This window comes from Pan troglodytes, chromosome 15, assembly GCF_028858775.2.
Source record: "Pan troglodytes isolate AG18354 chromosome 15, NHGRI_mPanTro3-v2.0_pri, whole genome shotgun sequence".
NCBI classification, from domain to species: Eukaryota; Metazoa; Chordata; class Mammalia; order Primates; family Hominidae; genus Pan; species Pan troglodytes.
Genome location: NC_072413.2, coordinates 62436120 through 62454717, shown reverse-complemented (window position 1 = coordinate 62454717; position 18598 = coordinate 62436120). Strand labels below are relative to the sequence as shown.

Sequence of the window (18598 nt, the reverse complement as noted above, 5' to 3'; positions counted from 1 at the left end):
AATGGCATGATCTCGGCTCACTGCAAGCTCTGCCTCCCGGGTTCACGCCATTCTCCTGCCTCAGCCTCCCCAGTAGCTGGGACTACAGGCACCCGCCACCACGCCTGGCTAATTTTTTGTATTTTTAGTAGAGACGGGGTTTCACCGTGTTAGCCAGGATGGTTTCGATCTCCTGACCTTGTGATCCGCCCGCCTCGGCCTCCCAACGTGCTGGGATTACAGGTGTGAGCCACCGCGCCCGGCCATAAAACTTTTAAAAATCCTGGAAAATGTGAAATATTAGCTACCCTATTACAGTGTTTGTACATTAAGAAGACATTTTGCTTTGAAGCCAGATTCGTTTTAGGACTTTTAAGGTACTATCAAGTTTTAAATTGGTCCCAAGATTTGGAAAGTACAGTCCTTCCTAGAGCCTGATTGTTATCATCGGGCTGTGGTTACGAAAAGATAGAGTGTTAACATTACCAAAATGAAATCAGTGTCTTAGTAAACACAGAACTTTTTAAACACCCACCTTTAGTATGTACCATCTGAATAATTCTATCATTTTCACATTGATTAGTCTTTTGAAAAATCATAAAGATGAACAACTCATAGGTTAATGCAGAAAATAATGAGTACATCAAGAGATGAAAACAGTGTGCTTTTGTCAAATTCACAAATGTCATCAAATTCAGAACTGCCCTTTTGGCTGAATTAGTTCAGCATTGTAGGTGTTTATATTTGTCTTGCTGAAGGACTGTTTTAGGAGTGTTGTTGTAAAATCTCTGTCCAATTCCCAATTAGCAGAGTAGAACTTTTGGTAGTGCGAACTCAGTAGTTCCATCAATGTGATCTTTACAGTTATAGGAAATGAACATAGTTTGCCCACAGTTCTTTTAAAAGATCTGAATAAACATGAGTCAATATAACATTTATTCTGTATTAATAATCAGTACATAAATTAATTCAACTTGAAACCTTTTTTCTACAGAGTATTATTTAATATTATCATCTGATCCACAGTAATTTAGTACTAATTTTAATGAGAAAAAATGAAACTTTTACTTTCATAATAGCTCATCCACTTAACATTTTTACAAAGATCTACTATAAATATGTAACACTATGCAGGCTTTTTTCTACACCTAGTCACAAATCAAAATAAGCATACTGTTTATTTAAAAACGGAACACTTTCAAACTGCTGCTGTATTCAGATCACCACCTTCCCCACACCAAAATTAATTGCTCTCTCTGTGTACTCCCCTCTGTGCCACTCATGTTGCAGCATTATCCATGGTTCTTTGCCTTAACCCAACCCGGTTTCTGTTGTCACTGCTCCCTAGGTTGAGTTCTTGGATGGCAGGGAGCCTGTCCCCCTTATCAAATAGTGTTAGGTATGAGTTATGCCTAATACGTGTGTTGAATCAAATTGAATTTAATTAGGACACCTGAATTTTATGTAGCTTCCTTCTAATTTTTGTAACTAAAGAGCATTACAAATTTTCTTTTCAAAATGTACCATAAAATATACCATGGATTGAAATTTTGAATTATGTATAAGAGAGTTCATGTTACCCAATAAAACATCATAGGAATTTGAACCTAAAGAACTCTAAATCTTAAATGAGGATTTTTTTTTTTAAATGCACAAATGGCAGGCAGAAAAATCAAACCCTGCTATATTATCAGATGAAATTAGAAAGTAGACTACATATTTCAATAAAGTTGACATTAAAAGGATCTTTTCAAACAGTGGGATTCTAAAGCCTAACAATTATTTTTAAAATTCTGTTGTAAACCTCGAAAAACATTCTTAACTATAAAAAATAAGGTAACTTGAAGTTAGAAATTTATGGATGAAGTTAATGCTGGATTGCATACAGAAGCCAAATTTGGTGCCTCCATGATCCATATCTTTAATGCCTTTAGCAAGCCTGTTCACATATACTGGTGAAATAACAATCTCTCAGAAGTAAATAAAAGAGATTCTAAGACTCCGCTGAGTAGTAGACCAAGTAAGATCATCACAAACTTCATGCTGTCAAATACATTACCTTGAAGGAAAATTATGCAGACAGCTTTTCTGAACAACTCCATTTATGCCACATGCTTATTATTCTTTGAGGTGGAGGAGGTGGCAGGGAACATAATTTCTGTTTGAAAGTTCTTTTGTTTTCTGCTACCTTTACTTAAATGTTACCGGGTACTATTTTTATATCCTATAAAGTGCTTTGAAAAAATGTTAAGTGAATAGTGCTACATAAAATAGAGGAGAATTTTCACATTCTCTGGGTTGTAAGAAGCAAAGTGAATGATACTTGAGTCTTAAAAGAGGAATGATAATATGCTGAAAAAGTTAACAAGTAGCCAATAATCCCCCTCCCCAACCCCCAGCCTTGCAAAATTCTGGGTTCAAAGAGAAACTGAATTTTGGCTAATAAATAAATAAACATTCATTAAAAGCAGAATTTATACCACAGCAAATGTAAACGAAAATTCATGTGGTGTTCCTAATAATTATTTTAATGTTGTTAAATGGACATGAATTGAAACAGAACTTATTTATATTCACTTAATGTTTGCATATAAGGTCAAATTGCTTAAATACTATTACAAGAAAAATATTTTATGACTCTGAAGCTATCTGATTTCTGCATATTTCTATAACAATAAAACAATTTGAATCACCTTAGGATTCACTGTAATAGGATTTGGCCATGTAGCACATATAATCAGATTGAGACCAGTTAATTTCTGAATTCCTTTTTCTAACTGAAATCCTACTTAATTCAACAGATATTCTCAATAGAAAAACAGAAACCTCTTAAGAATGAATGCAAGTAAAATATACATCTTATCATAAAAACAATCAGTACATTCTAACCAAAAATATATATCAAACCACAGTGAAAAAAGTAAAAACCTAGTATTAGATAAAATTTTACTTTCTTAACCAAAAAATTCATTGCACATATTTACCATTTATCTGTTTTTTTAAAAATCCCCCAAAATATTTCCAGTAACTGCTAAGTACTATACTTTTTGCTTGTTCATGAGATTACTAAACATTTACAATGCAAGTGTATTGGCTTGGAGGCATCCTTGCAGTAAATGAGGGCAGGATTCTTCAATACACTGTAAAATGCACCAACCTTAGTCAGGTTTTTAAAATTGTTCACTTTTAAATATGATAGCTGGTAGCTGTCCAAGTCCATTAGCACCACATATAGTGAGTTAAAGAGTGTTTTCAGAGAAGATGACTCGTCTTTTTTGTTTTTAATGTTTAAAAGTTGTACAATTAAAAGAAATTGACTTCTTGGGTCATGTGTTTTGAATGACACTTTTCATCTTGCTCAGGATTTCCACCCTCCTCCCCAGATTATAAGCATGAAGGTAGGAAAATCTGGGGGAAATATTTTTGCACTTCAGCAAAGAATCTTGCTAATAATATCCATGATTTGGTTCAATTTCAAAGTCAGATTAGTTTCTTTTGTTAGAGGTCTCAATATGTATTTACAGAAAGAAATGAAGATGATTCTGTAGGACAAAGTAGCAAATACTTTCTATATGCAATCCATACACAATGCAAGAATTCACCCAGATCATTTAAAATCATCTAATGTGCGTTATTTCCTCCAAGTGGAGCTCTTGAACAAATACCTTACATCTCATACTTCATCTTTATTACTTCATCTGTTTCAAGTAGTAACACAATCACTCAATTTACACAATGGGGGAATACACACTTTGAATCCTAACCTGTGAGGTAGGGAAGTGCACTCTGGTATTATGGCCATTTCACACAAGGAAAGATTGAAATAGGATTACTTTTTCAAAAAATATGGCAATCATTGATGAGATCAGATGCTTCCCTTTCAATATGTAAATAAAAATGCAAATAAGCCCTTCTCATTTTCGTAAAGTATATCTGGATTGAAAATAGTGATGAAGGCCGGGTGCGGTGGCTCATGCCTGTAATCCCAGCACTTTAGGAGGCCGAGGCGGGAGGATCATGAGGTCAGGAGATCAAGACCATCCTGGCTAACACGGTGAAACCCCATCTCTACTAAAAATACAAAAAATTAGCCGAGCGTTGTAGTGGGCGCCTGTAGTCCCAGCTACTTGGGAGGCTGAGGCAGAAGAATGGTGTGAACCCAGGAGGTGGAGCTTGCAGTGAGCCAAGATCGCGCCACTGCACTCCAGCCTGGGCGACAGAGTGAGACTCCATCTCAAAAAAAAAAAAAAAAGAAAGAAAATAGTGATGAAAAAGTTAACTTTCAACATTCATGTAAAATGCTTTTTACTGGTCTCAACACACAGACATGAAGGAATACTGACATTTAAATTATAATGTGCTTTAGCAATAACTTTTCACTTTTCTATTCACCCACATTCATGGCTCATTTTTGGCCGAGAATAAATATTTGCACTAGATTATTAGGATTTTCCAGGACCATTACTACCAGGCTGGCTTTGAATCTACTCTCCCCTCTTTGGAGAGAAGTTGAATATGGCTCTTAAAGAAGTAATTCTGCAAGATGAATCCTATATTATCTGTGATAATTTACTTGGGAATTTTCCCTTCTCCTGGATGAATAATAATATTCCCTTTGTTTTGTTTTTGCTGTTTCATTTTTTAACTTTTCACAGATAAATCCATGCAGAAATGGATATATACAGATCTGTTGAGGCAGAAAGAAAAGCGGGGGAAAAACCCCCTCTCCCTGTTTTCTACACTTTTGCACTTAGTAACAATTTGCCTGATTGAAGGATTTGTGAATGGTTCTCCTTTTTTTTTTTTTTTTTGAGATGGAGTCTCGCTCTGTTGCCCAGACTGGAGTGCAGTGGTGCAATCTTGGCTCCCTGCAACGTCCACCTCTCAGGTTCAAGCAATTCTCCTGCCTCAGCCTCCCAAGTAGCTGGGATTACAGGCGTGCACCACCACGCCCGGCTAATTTTTGTATTTTCAGTAGAGATGGGGTTTCACCACATTGGCCAGGCTGGTCTCGAACTCCTGACCTTAGCTGATCCACCCGCCTTGGCCTCCCAAAGTGCTGGGATTATAGGCGTGAGCCACTGCGCCTGGCCAAATAGCGCTTATAAGAGACTTAAGACCAGAAAACCACTCACGTTTAATATCAATATGCATATTCTGCACACTATCTGCTGAAATTGGGAAAATGCAATGTATTTTTTGAGTTAAGCCTGCTGCTTAGGAATGTAACAATTACAAATCACATTCACAAAAGTAGCTCACCTTATTCACCATTTTAAACATATATGTGCACTGTAAAAAATAAGTTTTTAAAAACTTAATGTGATGTTAGCCTATACACAGAGCTGAATTATCAAAAGGAAACCAGACTTTGTTATATCAGAGGTCATTAAAAAGCTTATGGCATACCATAAGTGCTCAATAAATACATCTTCCTCCCCCAAAGCACTCCAATCTCCATATGCCATTTTAGCAACTCCCTGTATGTTATGTCACTTTACACTGCAATCTGTGCTGACTTCCTCCAATCCAGAAGTGACTGCATTTCAGTGGTAGAGTTTTATAAACTTAATCTTTAGCACTTCTGCGCTGGAATTGTACCTCTTAAGTTCTAGAGATGATAAATCTCTCATTTGTTACTAAGAAATGCCACAAATGTATAAAAGAATTCTTCATTAAGCTTGTTTTTTCTGCCGTGACTCTGGAGAGTAAGTCACTGTAGAAGATTGTTTATTTTATTATCATCAGAGGCCATTTCATTAACCAGCTGTTCTATTGACAACTGAATAGCATTCTTGACAAGAGAAGAGGCTGTTTCAATTAAGAGTGTTTCATATTGTTCTGAAGTTCTATCCTCAAAACCATTATCATTAGCAAAAACCCCTACTTGCTCATTTTCAGTTGAAATTAAGAATTGCTTAGGGACATTTTTAGATTTTGTAACATCAAATTCACTGATTTCAGTGTCTGTAATAATAATAGCAATTGGCTCCATTCTTTTGCTTTCTTCTGATTTGGATTTCTCTTCAGTGATCCCATTTTCTTTAAAATCTGATTCTTGGCTCAATTCAGTATCTTTTGGCTTAGTTTCTTCAGCTACATTCTCTGTACTTTCATAGTCTTTTCCATTTGGTGCACTTTCTAGGGTACTGTTACTGGCTTCTTCCACAATTTGTTGATCTGGAATTGCAGGTAAAGGAGGAACATCAGAAAGTACTGGCTGCTGATGGTCTGTTTCTGAAGTTTCAAGTGGGCTTGCTTGCTGGGGTTGAACATCTTGTTTTTCCTTGATCGTTTCAATTTCTTCAAGGATTAGAGTTCCCGTTTGAATAGCAGAATGCCCATTATCTAATCCAAGTTCTACTGAAATCACTTTCTCTCCAGAAGTTATGCTATTGCTCACATTTGATTCACAGACCTCATCACCATCTTTCCGTGAGATGCCTTCACTTAGATCCTGGGTTGACTTAGCCTTTGTTGCCTGATCATTCAATGGGGTCTGTGTTTGTATATCCAAAATTTCAGCTTCTTCCTGGACTTTGATGCTGCAGTCTGAGTCTTCTATAATTTTGGAATGATTACTCCTTTTTGGCCCTCTTGGGAATTTTATGCAGGGAATCTTAAGTCTAGATTTTGCCTTTTTCTTAGAAAGATCAGCATCCTCAGCATTTATTGCAGGTTGCATTTCACCCTCCAATGGCTTTTGCTGCTTTGAAGACTCTGACCTTTTCCTGCGTGTTACAAGACGTTTGAGTGAGGCCCAGGCCCCCCGTGTGGGCTCTGGCTGATCAGAAGCTCCTGCTTCTTGTGGACACTTCCTTGCCACATCAGCAGCTTCAGAGCCAGCTTTGGGCTTCAGTGCTTTGGCTGCTTTCTTTCTTCTCTTGAAGCAAAGCATGGATGCCTTTTCCTTCTGCCTTTCAGCCCCAGGACTACCTTCTGCTGATCTCTTCTCATCCTTGTTTTCTACATGAATTTCTGAAATTGTGGTTTCCATTTTTACACTGCACTCTTATTCTCTAGAAAACTGTATTCTCTCTTCCTTAGCAGCCTTTTGTGACAAAAAGATGAGCAAAAATGTCACACTAGGTAAAATTTCTTCCAGGCATATTCATACCTTTCATCTTACTCCATACAGTTGTTTTAGGTGGTTTCTCTAGTATAGAAATGCCCAGTTTCTCTATGGCTTGTAATTTCTCTCTTTAATTTCTTGATGAAAGCCCTTCTTTGGATAAATTTTTGCTTTATTTAAAGATCAACCTGATGAGAGAAAAGAAAGTGGTATTTTATTTCACTATGAGCCTATTATTTTCTGTGGAGACTATTTCAGTGAATGTATAAGATTCTACCAGGCATATTTTCCATGTAATAACTTAATGAAATGACTGGAGAATAAACATTGGGGTTTACTTTGGCCCTATTAAAGAGTTCAGTGTGATTCTATTTTGTTTTATCCTCCTTGTTGAAACTTCATTTTGGATTACCCTGCAAGTCTGATATTATCAGTTCTTTAGTTGTGTTGTTTGTGTGAATTGCTTATGACTCTAAAGTGCAAGTTAAGCAAACAACAAGAACAAAAAATGAAGTGCAGGATGAAAAGCAAGCTGATGTAATCTTTATCACACTCAAGAAATAATTTTAAAGCTGCAAAGGACTTTAGAGATTATTTGAGATTACTCAAATCCAGCCAGATGACAAAACTGAACTCCAGAGGGGAGCAGTTGTCTTGTCAAAAGCCATGCAGCTAGATAAGGTCATAGCCAGAGTTAGAACTAGAGACTTTGACTCTCTAGTTTTACCATTATAACATAAGGTTTCTGTTCTAAAAATGTATGTTCCATCAAGGAAGTGCTATTTTTCATACATATTCTTAGGAAAATTTAGCATTACTGTCATTTCCCACTCTTAAATTAGTTGTACAATTTTGACATTTTCATTTAAGTACTGTATCTGCTGTATCACATGTTTCCACCATAATCTGCACATAGTTGGAAGTCAGTAAGAGTAGTAATAGCTGACATTTATTGAGCAATTCTTGGGTATTAGGCAGTGCATGCACTTTCACATACATCTCTAATCCTCACCACAATATTACAAAGATGGTGGTATCACCACGTACAGATGAAGCAATTTGGCTGAGATTACGGCAGAGCTGTAACAGAGCTCAGATTAACACAAGATTGCTTGTTGCTTAAAGCTTATGTTCTGAAACTGGGCTTTAAGAGTTTCGTCAGAAAATGAATTGTTTGGGGATACTAATCTGCAGTATTTCATTAGTAAAAAAATTTAAAAATTGATTAATGGTCATTTAACCATAAGGCACTTATCAACTCATAATTGAACCAAGAGTAGACTGAGTTCTTGTCATTTGAAAACCAAGCTTTTGAAATTCTTTATATTTTATTTTTTTGGTTCAGGAACTAATTTAAAAGCCAAAAATAAGTTGGCAAACTATGCAATTGGCAAACTTAGATAATATAAAGGTGTATTGAAAATTTAATCCTCAGAATGGTATGATGGCACCAGAGAATGGAAATGGGAGGTGATTATCCAACAAAGATCCTATGAATTTTAGTGGGTGGATGCCCTAAAATAAGCAAAGGGACTCATTCTTTATATTGTTTTTATGTAAATCCTTCACTGAAGTTTCATTTGGGTAACCCATAATTTTATGAACTGTAGAAGGAACTGGAACCCTGAAAATCAGTTTATGATCTAAGTAAATATTATCTTAGGTTGGGTGTTTCATACTGTATGCCTCTAACAGAAAGATAAAGTCGTTCTAGAACAATGACGGAACTAAAATATGAACATTTGACAGTGTTTCTCCTCACAATGTTTCAGTGAGCACTAGAACCTCAGCTGATAACTGTTTAAATCTTCTCACCTCTTGTGAGTTTTCAGCACCTGAGCATTTTTGTTAAGCAGAGGCTGTATTACCACATAATAGAAATATTGAAATGAGATGTTTAGGAGTCTGTCATTGGAAACTAACCTGGATTGCGCAAAGACAATCGTTTGAGAAGCTCACTTGAATGTATCTCACATACTAGAAATAAAACGAATACCCAAACAGAAACTTAACTGACGAGGGAAAATAATGCAGTCTGTAGACAATAAAACTTTGCAGAATGTCAGACTGCAAATGATTCGCTCTTAACCAGCAAGGGTAGCTTTATCGCCTCAGGAAATCTTAAAGTCCCTGTGCTCATTTCCTGATGGAATTGCAAGTCTCATGTCACAGAAAACACCCCCTTTCCTTTTTCCCTTGAGCAGCCAGTACCCGAGGAAAGCAATGCATCTTTCCCAGCACCAGATACGGACCACGAAGCTTCCTCCTGGAGGAAGGAATCTCGAATTCTGGCTTGACGCCCCTTATGGCAGGAGACAGAGCGCAGGATAAAGTACTCAAAAAGGAAAATGCCGGGGGCGTGGAACAGATAACCCAGCTTCAGGCTGTCTGCAGAATTGTAATGTAATGGCCAGAAACCCAAAATCACATTTCTCAAAGAGGGATAAAGAAGGAAAAAAGCCACCGGCAACCCATGCTTCTAAGACAAGCTGTAACGCGAAGGGGATAGGTGGGCAGACCTGATGAGGGTCGCCCTGGCCGCGGATTCCAGCGGACAAGCGACCTCCCGCGTTCTTACTCCCAGCACCTCAGAGGGCTCGGATACCCCGTATCCAGTGGGCACCTCTTGCCCACTCCGCGGTCCGCGGACCGGACATTGCCCCCGACCCTCCTCCCCCGCAGGCTCCCCGCCCTGCCTTTACTCACGTAGGGCGTCGGGGTCCTTGGCCAACACTGCTCCCGAGGTGGCGGCGCCCTCGCGGGGCCCGGCGCCCAGGCCTCCAGGGAGCCGCGGTCGCACCCGGAGCAAGGCGCCCTCTGCAGAGCCCGCCGCCGGGTGCGCCCCCTCCCCACGGCGCGGGGACAGACAGCAGGCAGCGCCAATGCGAGCGGAGCGGGCGGGCAGGGGCGGGGCGACCGCGGGAGGCGCGGGGCGGCGCGGGCGCCGGGACCCACCTGCAGCAGCAGCCTGCCTGCCTGCCGCGGGGAAGCCCATCGTGCTCCGCCCGGGCGCCAATCTCCACTGCCAGACCACATCAGCGCCGAGGCGGGGACCGCAAGAGAGCCAGCCGGAAGGTTCGGGGGGCGGGGGAAGGCGGGGGGACCAGGGCAATGAACCCCGCGTTTTCTGAGACGCTAAATAGTGAGGTCCGGTTTCAAATTATAGACAGTCGCATTACACATCTCCTCTCCTCCCCCTCAGAATATTTAAAGACAAGGCAGACATCGCATTTTAAAAGCAGGATTCAAAACTGTGCATAGAATAGCGAGGTCATGTTTGTTTGAAGCGAAAATTACATATATAAATGGAAACAGAAAGAAACCCGACTTTCTCAGGAGTGGCTTGAGTGTCAGATCATCGTGGTTCATTGCCAAACAGGCTTTCAAACCTTTGTCTCCCAGTGGGAAGCAGGTGGAGGTGATTGGTGCAGAACTTTGGCCTGCAGGAGCAGCTGCATCTCTATGCGGACAAGGTGAGAAAGGCACAGGAACCCAGCTCCATCCATCTTATACCTTACATAGTTCCAAAAATAAGTTGAGGTAGCTTACAAGTTACCCATGATTCCCTTCAGGACATTCCCTATGAGGGCATTCCTGGGAGCTCCAGCTGTAAAATCTAGTAGGATCCATCACAATCCCAGCCTCCTCCTCTGGCCCCCATAGCATAGCATCCAGATGAAGAACCTGGTAAGGTGAAGTGAAGAACTACTGAAAAGCAGCCGCGTTCATCTCCTTTCTTCAACAGGATCACGACCTTAGGGAGTGTAAATGTCAGGTGTCCATTTTTGTATTTTTTCCGGAAATGTTTTATATTTGTAAGATTCTGTAGTTTCCACAGAGGCTTATCAAGGAAAGAACTCTTGGGACACAAAAGCAAAGCCAAATATAAGCTGTCAAGATCTTAAAATTACAGATAAAAGAGGCAAGAGTTGTAAAACAGGAAAATCCATAAGCATCTAGTTTAGTTGTAATTAAGAATTCAGGGATGGGCGCAGTGGCTCACACCTGTAATCCCAGCACTTTGGGAGGCCAAGGCAGGAGGATGGCTTGAGTCCAAGAGTTTGAGACCAGCCTGGGCAACATAGGGAGACAAAAAAATTTTAAAAATTAGCTGGGGCATGGTGGTGCACGTATGGTCCCAGTTACTCAGGAGCTCAGGAGGCTGAGAAGGGAGGATCACTTGGGCCCAGAAGGTCAAGGCTGCTGTGAGCCACTACTGCACCACTGCACGCCAGCCTGGGCAACAAAGTGAGACCCTGCCTCAAAAAAAAAAAAAAAAAAAATTCAGTCAGCCTTGTTCACTCAGCAAACACGTCTATCGAAATGGTCTTCGTATCTCTCTATGGGTTGCTAGCGCTGCTTGTTGCCAGTTTTGAACTTTAAGCCAAAAGAAATCCATTATGCTCATAAGCAATTGAGAACTATTCCTTATTGAGATCCAAGGTTTCTCAAAACTAGCAGACCTGGGAGTTTGCAAGAGTTTCAGGCAAAAAATAAGATGAACTTATTTAGGTGAAGACAGGGTAAAATAGCTGTCTTATTTTTATTTTTATTTGAGACAGGGTCTTGCTCAGGCTGGAGTGCAGTGGTACAATCCCTGGCTCAAGCAATCCTCCCACCTCAGCCTCCCATGCAGCTGGGACCACAGGTATGCGACCACATGCCCAGGTTCTTCTTCTTTTTTTTTTTTTTTTTTGTAGAGATGGCGTCTCCCTATGTTGCCCAGGCTGGTCTTGAACTCCTGAGCTCAAGTGATCCTCCTGCCTTGACCTCCTACAGTGCTAGGATTACAGGTGTGAGCCCCCATGCCTGGCCTTCACTTGCCTTTCTTTTAAACAAAATTAGTAAAAGGGAACTGAAAGGCAGTTTGAGGTGAGAGATGAATTTATTTAGTATTTGAAGGGCAAATTCGGACAGACTTCCTTAAGGTATATTACAAACAAGTCATCCCTGACCTCCACCAACACACATACACACAGAGTCACTCACACAGAATATAGTACTATAAATAACATAGTGCACCATAGTTTTTCTTTAGGATATGACTAGAACTCAATGCCATATGTGTGTGTATGTGTGTTTAATGTATCCAGTACCTCATGCATGAAAGAAACCTGTCATTCCTGAATTCAGGTAAGTGACAACGAAGGCTGTTTAAGCTATTACCCATATCATTGTCTACTACCCCATTAGTAGCTTTTCATTATATAACAGGAAATAGGCTATAAATGTATTTCTGCAATCTGATGAGAAATTATCCTACCTATAGCTTATCATGTTAATATCACTAGATACAGTGTGCCAGTAAAATAGCTTACATATTTATCTGAGCAATACTCTACTGATCTTACCATTTATCCCATCTTGATCTCTACCCATTGCCTGGGCCTATAGCTACCAAAAATGACTTATAACTCCTTGTTAATAGCTCTTACATTTCAGAGGCCTTCTGGGAATAAGCCCTCCAACCCCGTTCCCTGGGACACCATTGAATGAACCTGAGGCTCCAAGTCTCTGGTGGTTTCATCTGTTCCTGGGCACCATGAGGGTTGCACAGAGCCAACACAAACTCAATAGTAATACTGTTGCAATCTGTTTAATGTGGCAGCACATAAATGCTATCTCTTTTGAATTAAGACTGTGTGTACATCTTCAGTGCACAGAAACAGCCTCTGAAGTGAGATCAGAGAATGTACAATTTGTTTATCAGTAATATTACTAATATGGGGAAGGAAGGCATTAGCAGCCCAGAGAAGAGAAAGGGCACGGGAAAGCCACTAATCTGGAGGGACTCTTAGCACCAAGGTAAAGGCACTAGACCTTCTCTGCCAGCACATGCTAATAGTTACCCCAAGCACTAATGCTTCTATAGGTCTTTTTTATTTTGACACAGGGTCTTGCTCTGTTGCTCAGGCTGGAATGCAGTGGCTCAGTCATAGCTCACTGCGGCCTCGAACTCCTGGGCTCAAGCAAACCTCTCACATCAGACTCCCAAGGAGCTAGGACTACAAGCGTGCACCACACACTCAGCTGAGTTTTGGGGTTTTGTTTTTTGTAGAGATGGGGTCTGTCTTGTCCAGGTTAGTCTTGAACTCCTGGGCTCAAGTGATCCTCCTGCCTCAGCAGCCTGGACAAGACAGTGAGACCCCATCTCTACAAAAAACAGAACTTCAAAACTCAGCTGAGTGTGGTGGGATTACAGGTGTGAGCTACCATGCCCAGCCCCTACCAGTATTGAGGATTTAAACCCATGTGGCTGTTGGTGATACTAGGAAACCTAAATCCTTTAAGATGATCCTTAAGTCACCATATCTGACAAGACTGCATCCTTCCCTTGTCTACAAAATGAATTCCCAGCAAATCCCATTCCAGGTGAAGTTTCACAGGACATTAAGAAATGTACCAGAAAGCGGTCGGGCACAGTGGCTCACGCCTGTAATCCCAGCACTTTGGGAGGCCGAGGTGGGAGGATCACTTGAGGCCAGGAGTTTGAGACCAGCCTGGCCAACATGGCAAAACCCCATCTATACTGAAAATACAAAAAATTAGCCAGGTATGGTGGTGCGAACCTGTAATCCCAGCTACTCGGGAGGCTGAGGTGGGAGAATCGCTTGAACCCGGGAGGCAGAGGTTGCAGTGAGCTGAGATCACGTCACTACACTGCAGCCTGGGCAAAAGAGCACAACTCTTGTCCCAACCCCCCTCCCCCCAGCTGCCAAAAAAAAAGGAAAAAAAAAGTACCAGAAGCAATTAACTCTGCAAACAGGGCCTGGAGGATGCTTTGCAACAGGAACTGACAAGTGCTTACAATGTGCCAGGCCCTGTACAAAGCATCTTAGATGATGTGTTTGAGTAATTCCAGAACCGCCCTCATGAGGTAGGTACCAACAGTGCTCCTATTTCCATGGTGAGGATGTGGAGGCAGGGAGGTGGGTGAGGCTCTCTGCCATAGAGCTGGGGCTCTGCACTGTGACCCCTTTGCCATATGCCTCTCAAGGCAGCGCTATCATTTCTGTGGACTGTAAAATTGACTGTATTACAACATTGACATGGACCTAGGGAATTAAAAATAATAAAACCAAGGTCACTGGGAAAAATACTGCTTTGCCAACATCAGCAGTGTTTAGCACTGGCGCCAGTGGGATGCAGCATCCTCTGGAAGGATCCAGTGGAGGGAGACAAGGGGAAAAAGGGAAGGAAACAAATGGGAGAGGAAGAACAGAGATAGAAGATAAAGAACAAGAAGAGAAGGAAAAATATTTGATTTATTTTTTTAGACAGAGTCTAGCTCTGTCTCCCAGGCTGGAGTGCAGCAGCATGATCCTGGCTCACTGCAACCTCTGCCTCCTGGGTTCAAGCAATTCTCGTGCCTCAGCCTCCCAAGTACCTGGGATTATAGGTGCCTGCCACCACACCCAGCTAATTTTTGTATTTTTGGTAGAAACAGGGTTTTACCATGTTGGCCAAGCTGGTCTTGAACCCCAGACCTCAAGTGATCCGCCCACCTCGGCCTCCCAAAGTGCTGGGATTACAGGCATGAGCCACCTCCACGCCCAGCCAGAAGAGGAGGAAAAAAAATATTAGGTTGGTGCAAAAGTAATTGTGGTTTTTACCAACCTAATGTTTTAGGAAAAAGAAAGTCTGGGCCAGGCATGGTGGCTCATGCCTATAATCCCAGCTACTTGGGAGGCTGAGGCAGGAGAATCACTTGAACCCAGGAGACGGAGGTTGCAGTGAGCTGAGATCGCGCCACTGCACTCCAGCCTGGGCGACAGAGACACTGTCTCAAAAAAAATAAAAATAAAAATAAAAAGTCTGTAGGGAAGGGTGGAGCCCAGGCATTTAGAAGAAACTCAATGAATACTTGCTGCACCAACAGAATAGAGGCTCACCTAAGGCTAATGCTGCATGACCATCCTTCTTGAGCACTCTAAACATAGACAGTGCTAAAGCTGTGACAGAAATGGGAATTCCAAGGAAGTTCAGGCAAAAACTTGTATAAGCAATACTTCCTCAGGGTAGAAAAACAAAATTCAACAATATAGAAAGGTATAACCCAACCCTCTCAGGAGGTCCCCTGAATTATGTGTCCTCTCAGAAATACACAAGCATGCATACATTTCCCTCTAAACACAACAGTATCATAAAGGGCACACTGCAACTTGCATCTTCAGCCCAAGGGTCTGCCTGACAAATGAGCTCACAAAGGATGGCAGAGACCTGTGGCACAGTCTGTTAAGGCTGTAATTCATATCGCAACACCAAGATGGCAAACTTATTTCCTTTTATTCTGTGGAACGTCACTAAAGTAAACAGATGTGCATGATTTATGTTAATTTATACATGATGAGAATTAAGGCTGAAAATGACTTCTGGGGAAACTCCTACTATTAGTTTCAGATCTTCTGGGCAGGGGCTGACTTCTCTTGGCTTACTTATACTTCCTAACTCCCAGTGGGCCTGAATAGACACTGGCCAGACTTTCAAAGTAGCTTCTTGAAGATGGATGGTGATCTGGAAGGAAAAACAAGAAATAAATGTTTTCTCTAAGCACTGAAATGTTTCCTGTTCCTTCCATACTGCACCATTACCCACTCACATTGCCAAAGCTGTTAACATTTACATCCTTTCCTGCCACCAGCTCTTCTAGGGCGTGTCCATAAATGGACTTGAAAATGATGCAAGGTATTTCCATAGTACTATGTGAATACTGTTCAAGACCAGACCAAGCCGTGAGCCATGACTGCATTTCGAGTATCACACATACCCTCTCAAAGAATAGTGTTCTAGCATCAAACTACAGTTTGCTTCTACTTGGACCTTAACTTTCTCAAATAATGCAAGAGCTTTTGTTTTATACTATGACCCTTTGATATCCTTGTCTTTTCTAGCTTTTTCTAGTTTTTCTCAGGTGCTCCCCCAACCTGTTCCACACAGGATTTGTAACTTCAGGTCATTTGCATGGTTGTCAGAATGCCCCTTCGCTAATGTCCAAATGAGGGTTCAGTTTCCCAAAACTCACGTCTTCCTTTTTTCTTGGTTAATTCCTCATTTTGCTAAGTACATTGCTAAATAACTTCTTAGGAAGAGATGTGGGGTGGCAAACCCTTGCACGTCTGAAAATATCCAGATAGATTCGGCTAGGTGTGAGCACATGTTGAAAGTCATCTTCCCTGTGACCTTACAGGACACTCCTCCATTGTCTAAAAGCTTCTTATTGCCAGTAAGATGGGTGTTAAGTCTAGTTCTCATTCTTTTCATAGGCAAGCCACTTTTTTCGTCTCTGGAGAAAGATGTTAGGATTTTCATGTTTGATATTTTTGCAGTTTCAACAGGATGTGTCTAGGGATATAAGTGCACACTGCAACTTGCTGCTTCAGCCCCAAGGGTCTGCCTAAGGAGAGACACGTCCTGTTGAAATTTCAAAAATATCAAACAATGCAATGTCACTCATTGCAGTCGGTACTCAGGGCCCTTTCACCTAAGGCCCTAAGAACTGCCAGATTGGTCCTGTTTCCTTCTCTTTTCTATTATACTTCCTAAGACATTTGCTAACTCTTGCCTTCTAACTACCTATTCAGAGTATACAGACCGTCAGCTGTTCCTGACCTGCAATGTGTCATCAACTCTGAACCCCAAGCCTCCTGGGGCTTCAGCAGAGGGAGTCTAACCTCTCCTGTAGTTTCCTCTGTAGTTTATTGGACAGCAGTTTTCTCCCCTACACTGTCAACCTGTGACAAGCCATGCTGCGCTTCTTCCAAAAATGTGTTGAAATATAAATATTTCAATTCATTGGTTATTGCCAACTCTCATTACTATCCCCTCTCCCCTCAGGGAAGTCTGAAAAGAAATGTTTTGAAAGCATTAGAATTTGAATTTTTATAGCGTCAGTTTGAGCCGTATAATTCATAAATAAGCTACATGAGGAAAAAAGCCAAATTATTACCCAGTAACAACTTACCTGTTTAGAATAATCCATTCACCTGTTCTGTTTCAGGGTCCAAATCAATATCATAAAAACAGGGCCGGGTGGGGAGTCCAGGCATTGTGCTCATCTAGGATGTAAAAAAGCATTACAAATAAACTAATGCTGGGCACAGTGGCTCACGCCTATAATCCCAGGCTGAGGTGGAGAGGATCACTTGAGGCCAGGAGTTCTAAACCACCCTGGGCAACATAGTGAGACCCCCATCTCTACAGGAAATAAAAAATTAGCTGGATATGATGGCATGTGCCTGTAGTTCCAGCTACTTGGGATGCTAAGGCAGGAGGATTGCTTGAGGCTAGGAGGTTGAGGCCACAGTGAGCCATGATCATCCGATTGCCTGGGCGACAGAGCAAGGCCATGTCTAAAATAAACGTAAAGTCATCTTTACTTTCACTTTTCCTTCAGAAAGAAAGCCCAAGGCATAAAGATAGAACATCATTTTATAGTTGTCAATAAAGTGGGTACTCTTGTTACATATTAAAAATCAAGTCACTGATCCTGTTAAAAAACTCAGAAACTGATCCCTGCCGGGCGTGGTGGCTCATGCCTATAATCCTAGCACTCTGGGAGGCCAAGGCAGATGGATCACCTGAGGTCAGGAATTTGAGACCAGCCTGACCAACATGGTGAAACCCCATCTCTACTAAAAATACAAAAATTAGCTGGGCATGGTGGCGTGTGCCTGTAATCCCAGCTACTTGGGAGGCTGAGGCAGGAGAATCGCTTGAACCTGGGAGGCGGAGGTTGCAGTGAGCCGAGATCTTGCCACTGCACTCCAGCCTGGGTGACAGAGCAAGACTCCATCTCAAAAAAAAAAAAAAAAAAGGAAAAGAAACTGATTCCTCATGTCCTTCTGCAAACCAAACGCCAGCCTTCACTATCATCTTCCATGTGGTCACAAGCAGTAGCAGGAGGTGTTTCCACCTTCACCTTACAAGAATGAGTGCTGGGGAGTAGAGGAGTTGCTCACTCGCCTCCTCAGCTCACGCTTTGCAAGACCAAAAGGAGGTACAGGGCTTGTCTGCTTTTAAATTTTGTTTCGTTCAGTCTTGCTAGCTGAGCTGCCCATGTGATTTTTGCTTCAGCAACACGATGGTAGGAGTTAGTATCCTTTAACTTGGGCCAAGACACTTTTGTACATAATCTAGATGGTTTTATAATCACCATTCTTACTGGCCCAAAATGGCCTTCTAAAACTAAACTTGTAATGCTTACAAATTATATTTGTACTCACTACTTTTCTAAAGACTCGGCTTTGACAAATTTCTACTTAGATGCAAATATGTACGGCTTGCAAGTGAAAACTCCGTATATTTTTATCTGTAACAATGTCCTATATAATGAATACACACAAGTTCCAAATCAAATCTAGACAGGAAAACAGCTTAGGTTACTTCTAAAACTTAACTATAAAAAGGTTATTTAAAAAGAATGAGTCATCTTCTGTAGCACAAAACATCATCAATACTTTAGAAAACCTCATTCTGACTGACTTCTGAGTACCAATCAATATTCCCCAAAACACATTATAGGGATCTGACAACTGGTTTATATTCTTA

General features: G+C 41.2%; 3 protein-coding genes across 4 annotated transcripts in view; 1 reads left to right on the top strand and 2 right to left on the bottom strand.

Moving 5' to 3' along the window:
- The window catches only part of ZBTB25 (zinc finger and BTB domain containing 25), a 55638-nt gene that overhangs the window by 29870 nt on the left and 7170 nt on the right, over positions 1-18598 (top strand). The gene's annotated exons all lie outside the window — the stretch shown is intronic.
- AKAP5 (A-kinase anchoring protein 5) lies at positions 899-9894 on the bottom strand. The gene is made up of 2 exons (XM_522877.8): positions 9758-9894; positions 899-7239 (listed from the first exon to the last, which is right to left on the bottom strand). Exon 2 carries the CDS (start codon positions 6974-6976, stop codon positions 5693-5695), a length of 1284 nt encoding a protein of 427 aa, XP_522877.1. The 5' UTR covers positions 6977-7239; positions 9758-9894; the 3' UTR covers positions 899-5692.
- The window catches only part of MTHFD1 (methylenetetrahydrofolate dehydrogenase, cyclohydrolase and formyltetrahydrofolate synthetase 1), a 71979-nt gene continuing 68699 nt past the window's right edge, over positions 15319-18598 (bottom strand). Inside the window, exons 27-28 of one of the 2 annotated variants that reach the window (XM_016926218.4) lie at positions 17013-17106; positions 15319-15565 (exon numbers count right to left, since the gene is read on the bottom strand). In XM_016926218.4, coding sequence (XP_016781707.3) covers positions 17017-17106 — 90 coding nt within the window. In that variant the 3' untranslated portion in view covers positions 15319-15565; positions 17013-17016. The remainder of the gene's footprint in view (positions 15566-17012; positions 17107-18598) is intronic. The other variant, XM_054666646.2, reaches the window with a different exon arrangement.

What these genes read in the sequence shown, in the direction of transcription:
- AKAP5 (XM_522877.8), bottom strand. Translation starts at nt 6,976, where the DNA reads ATGGAAACCACAATTTCAGAAATTCATGTAGAAAACAAGGATGAGAAG.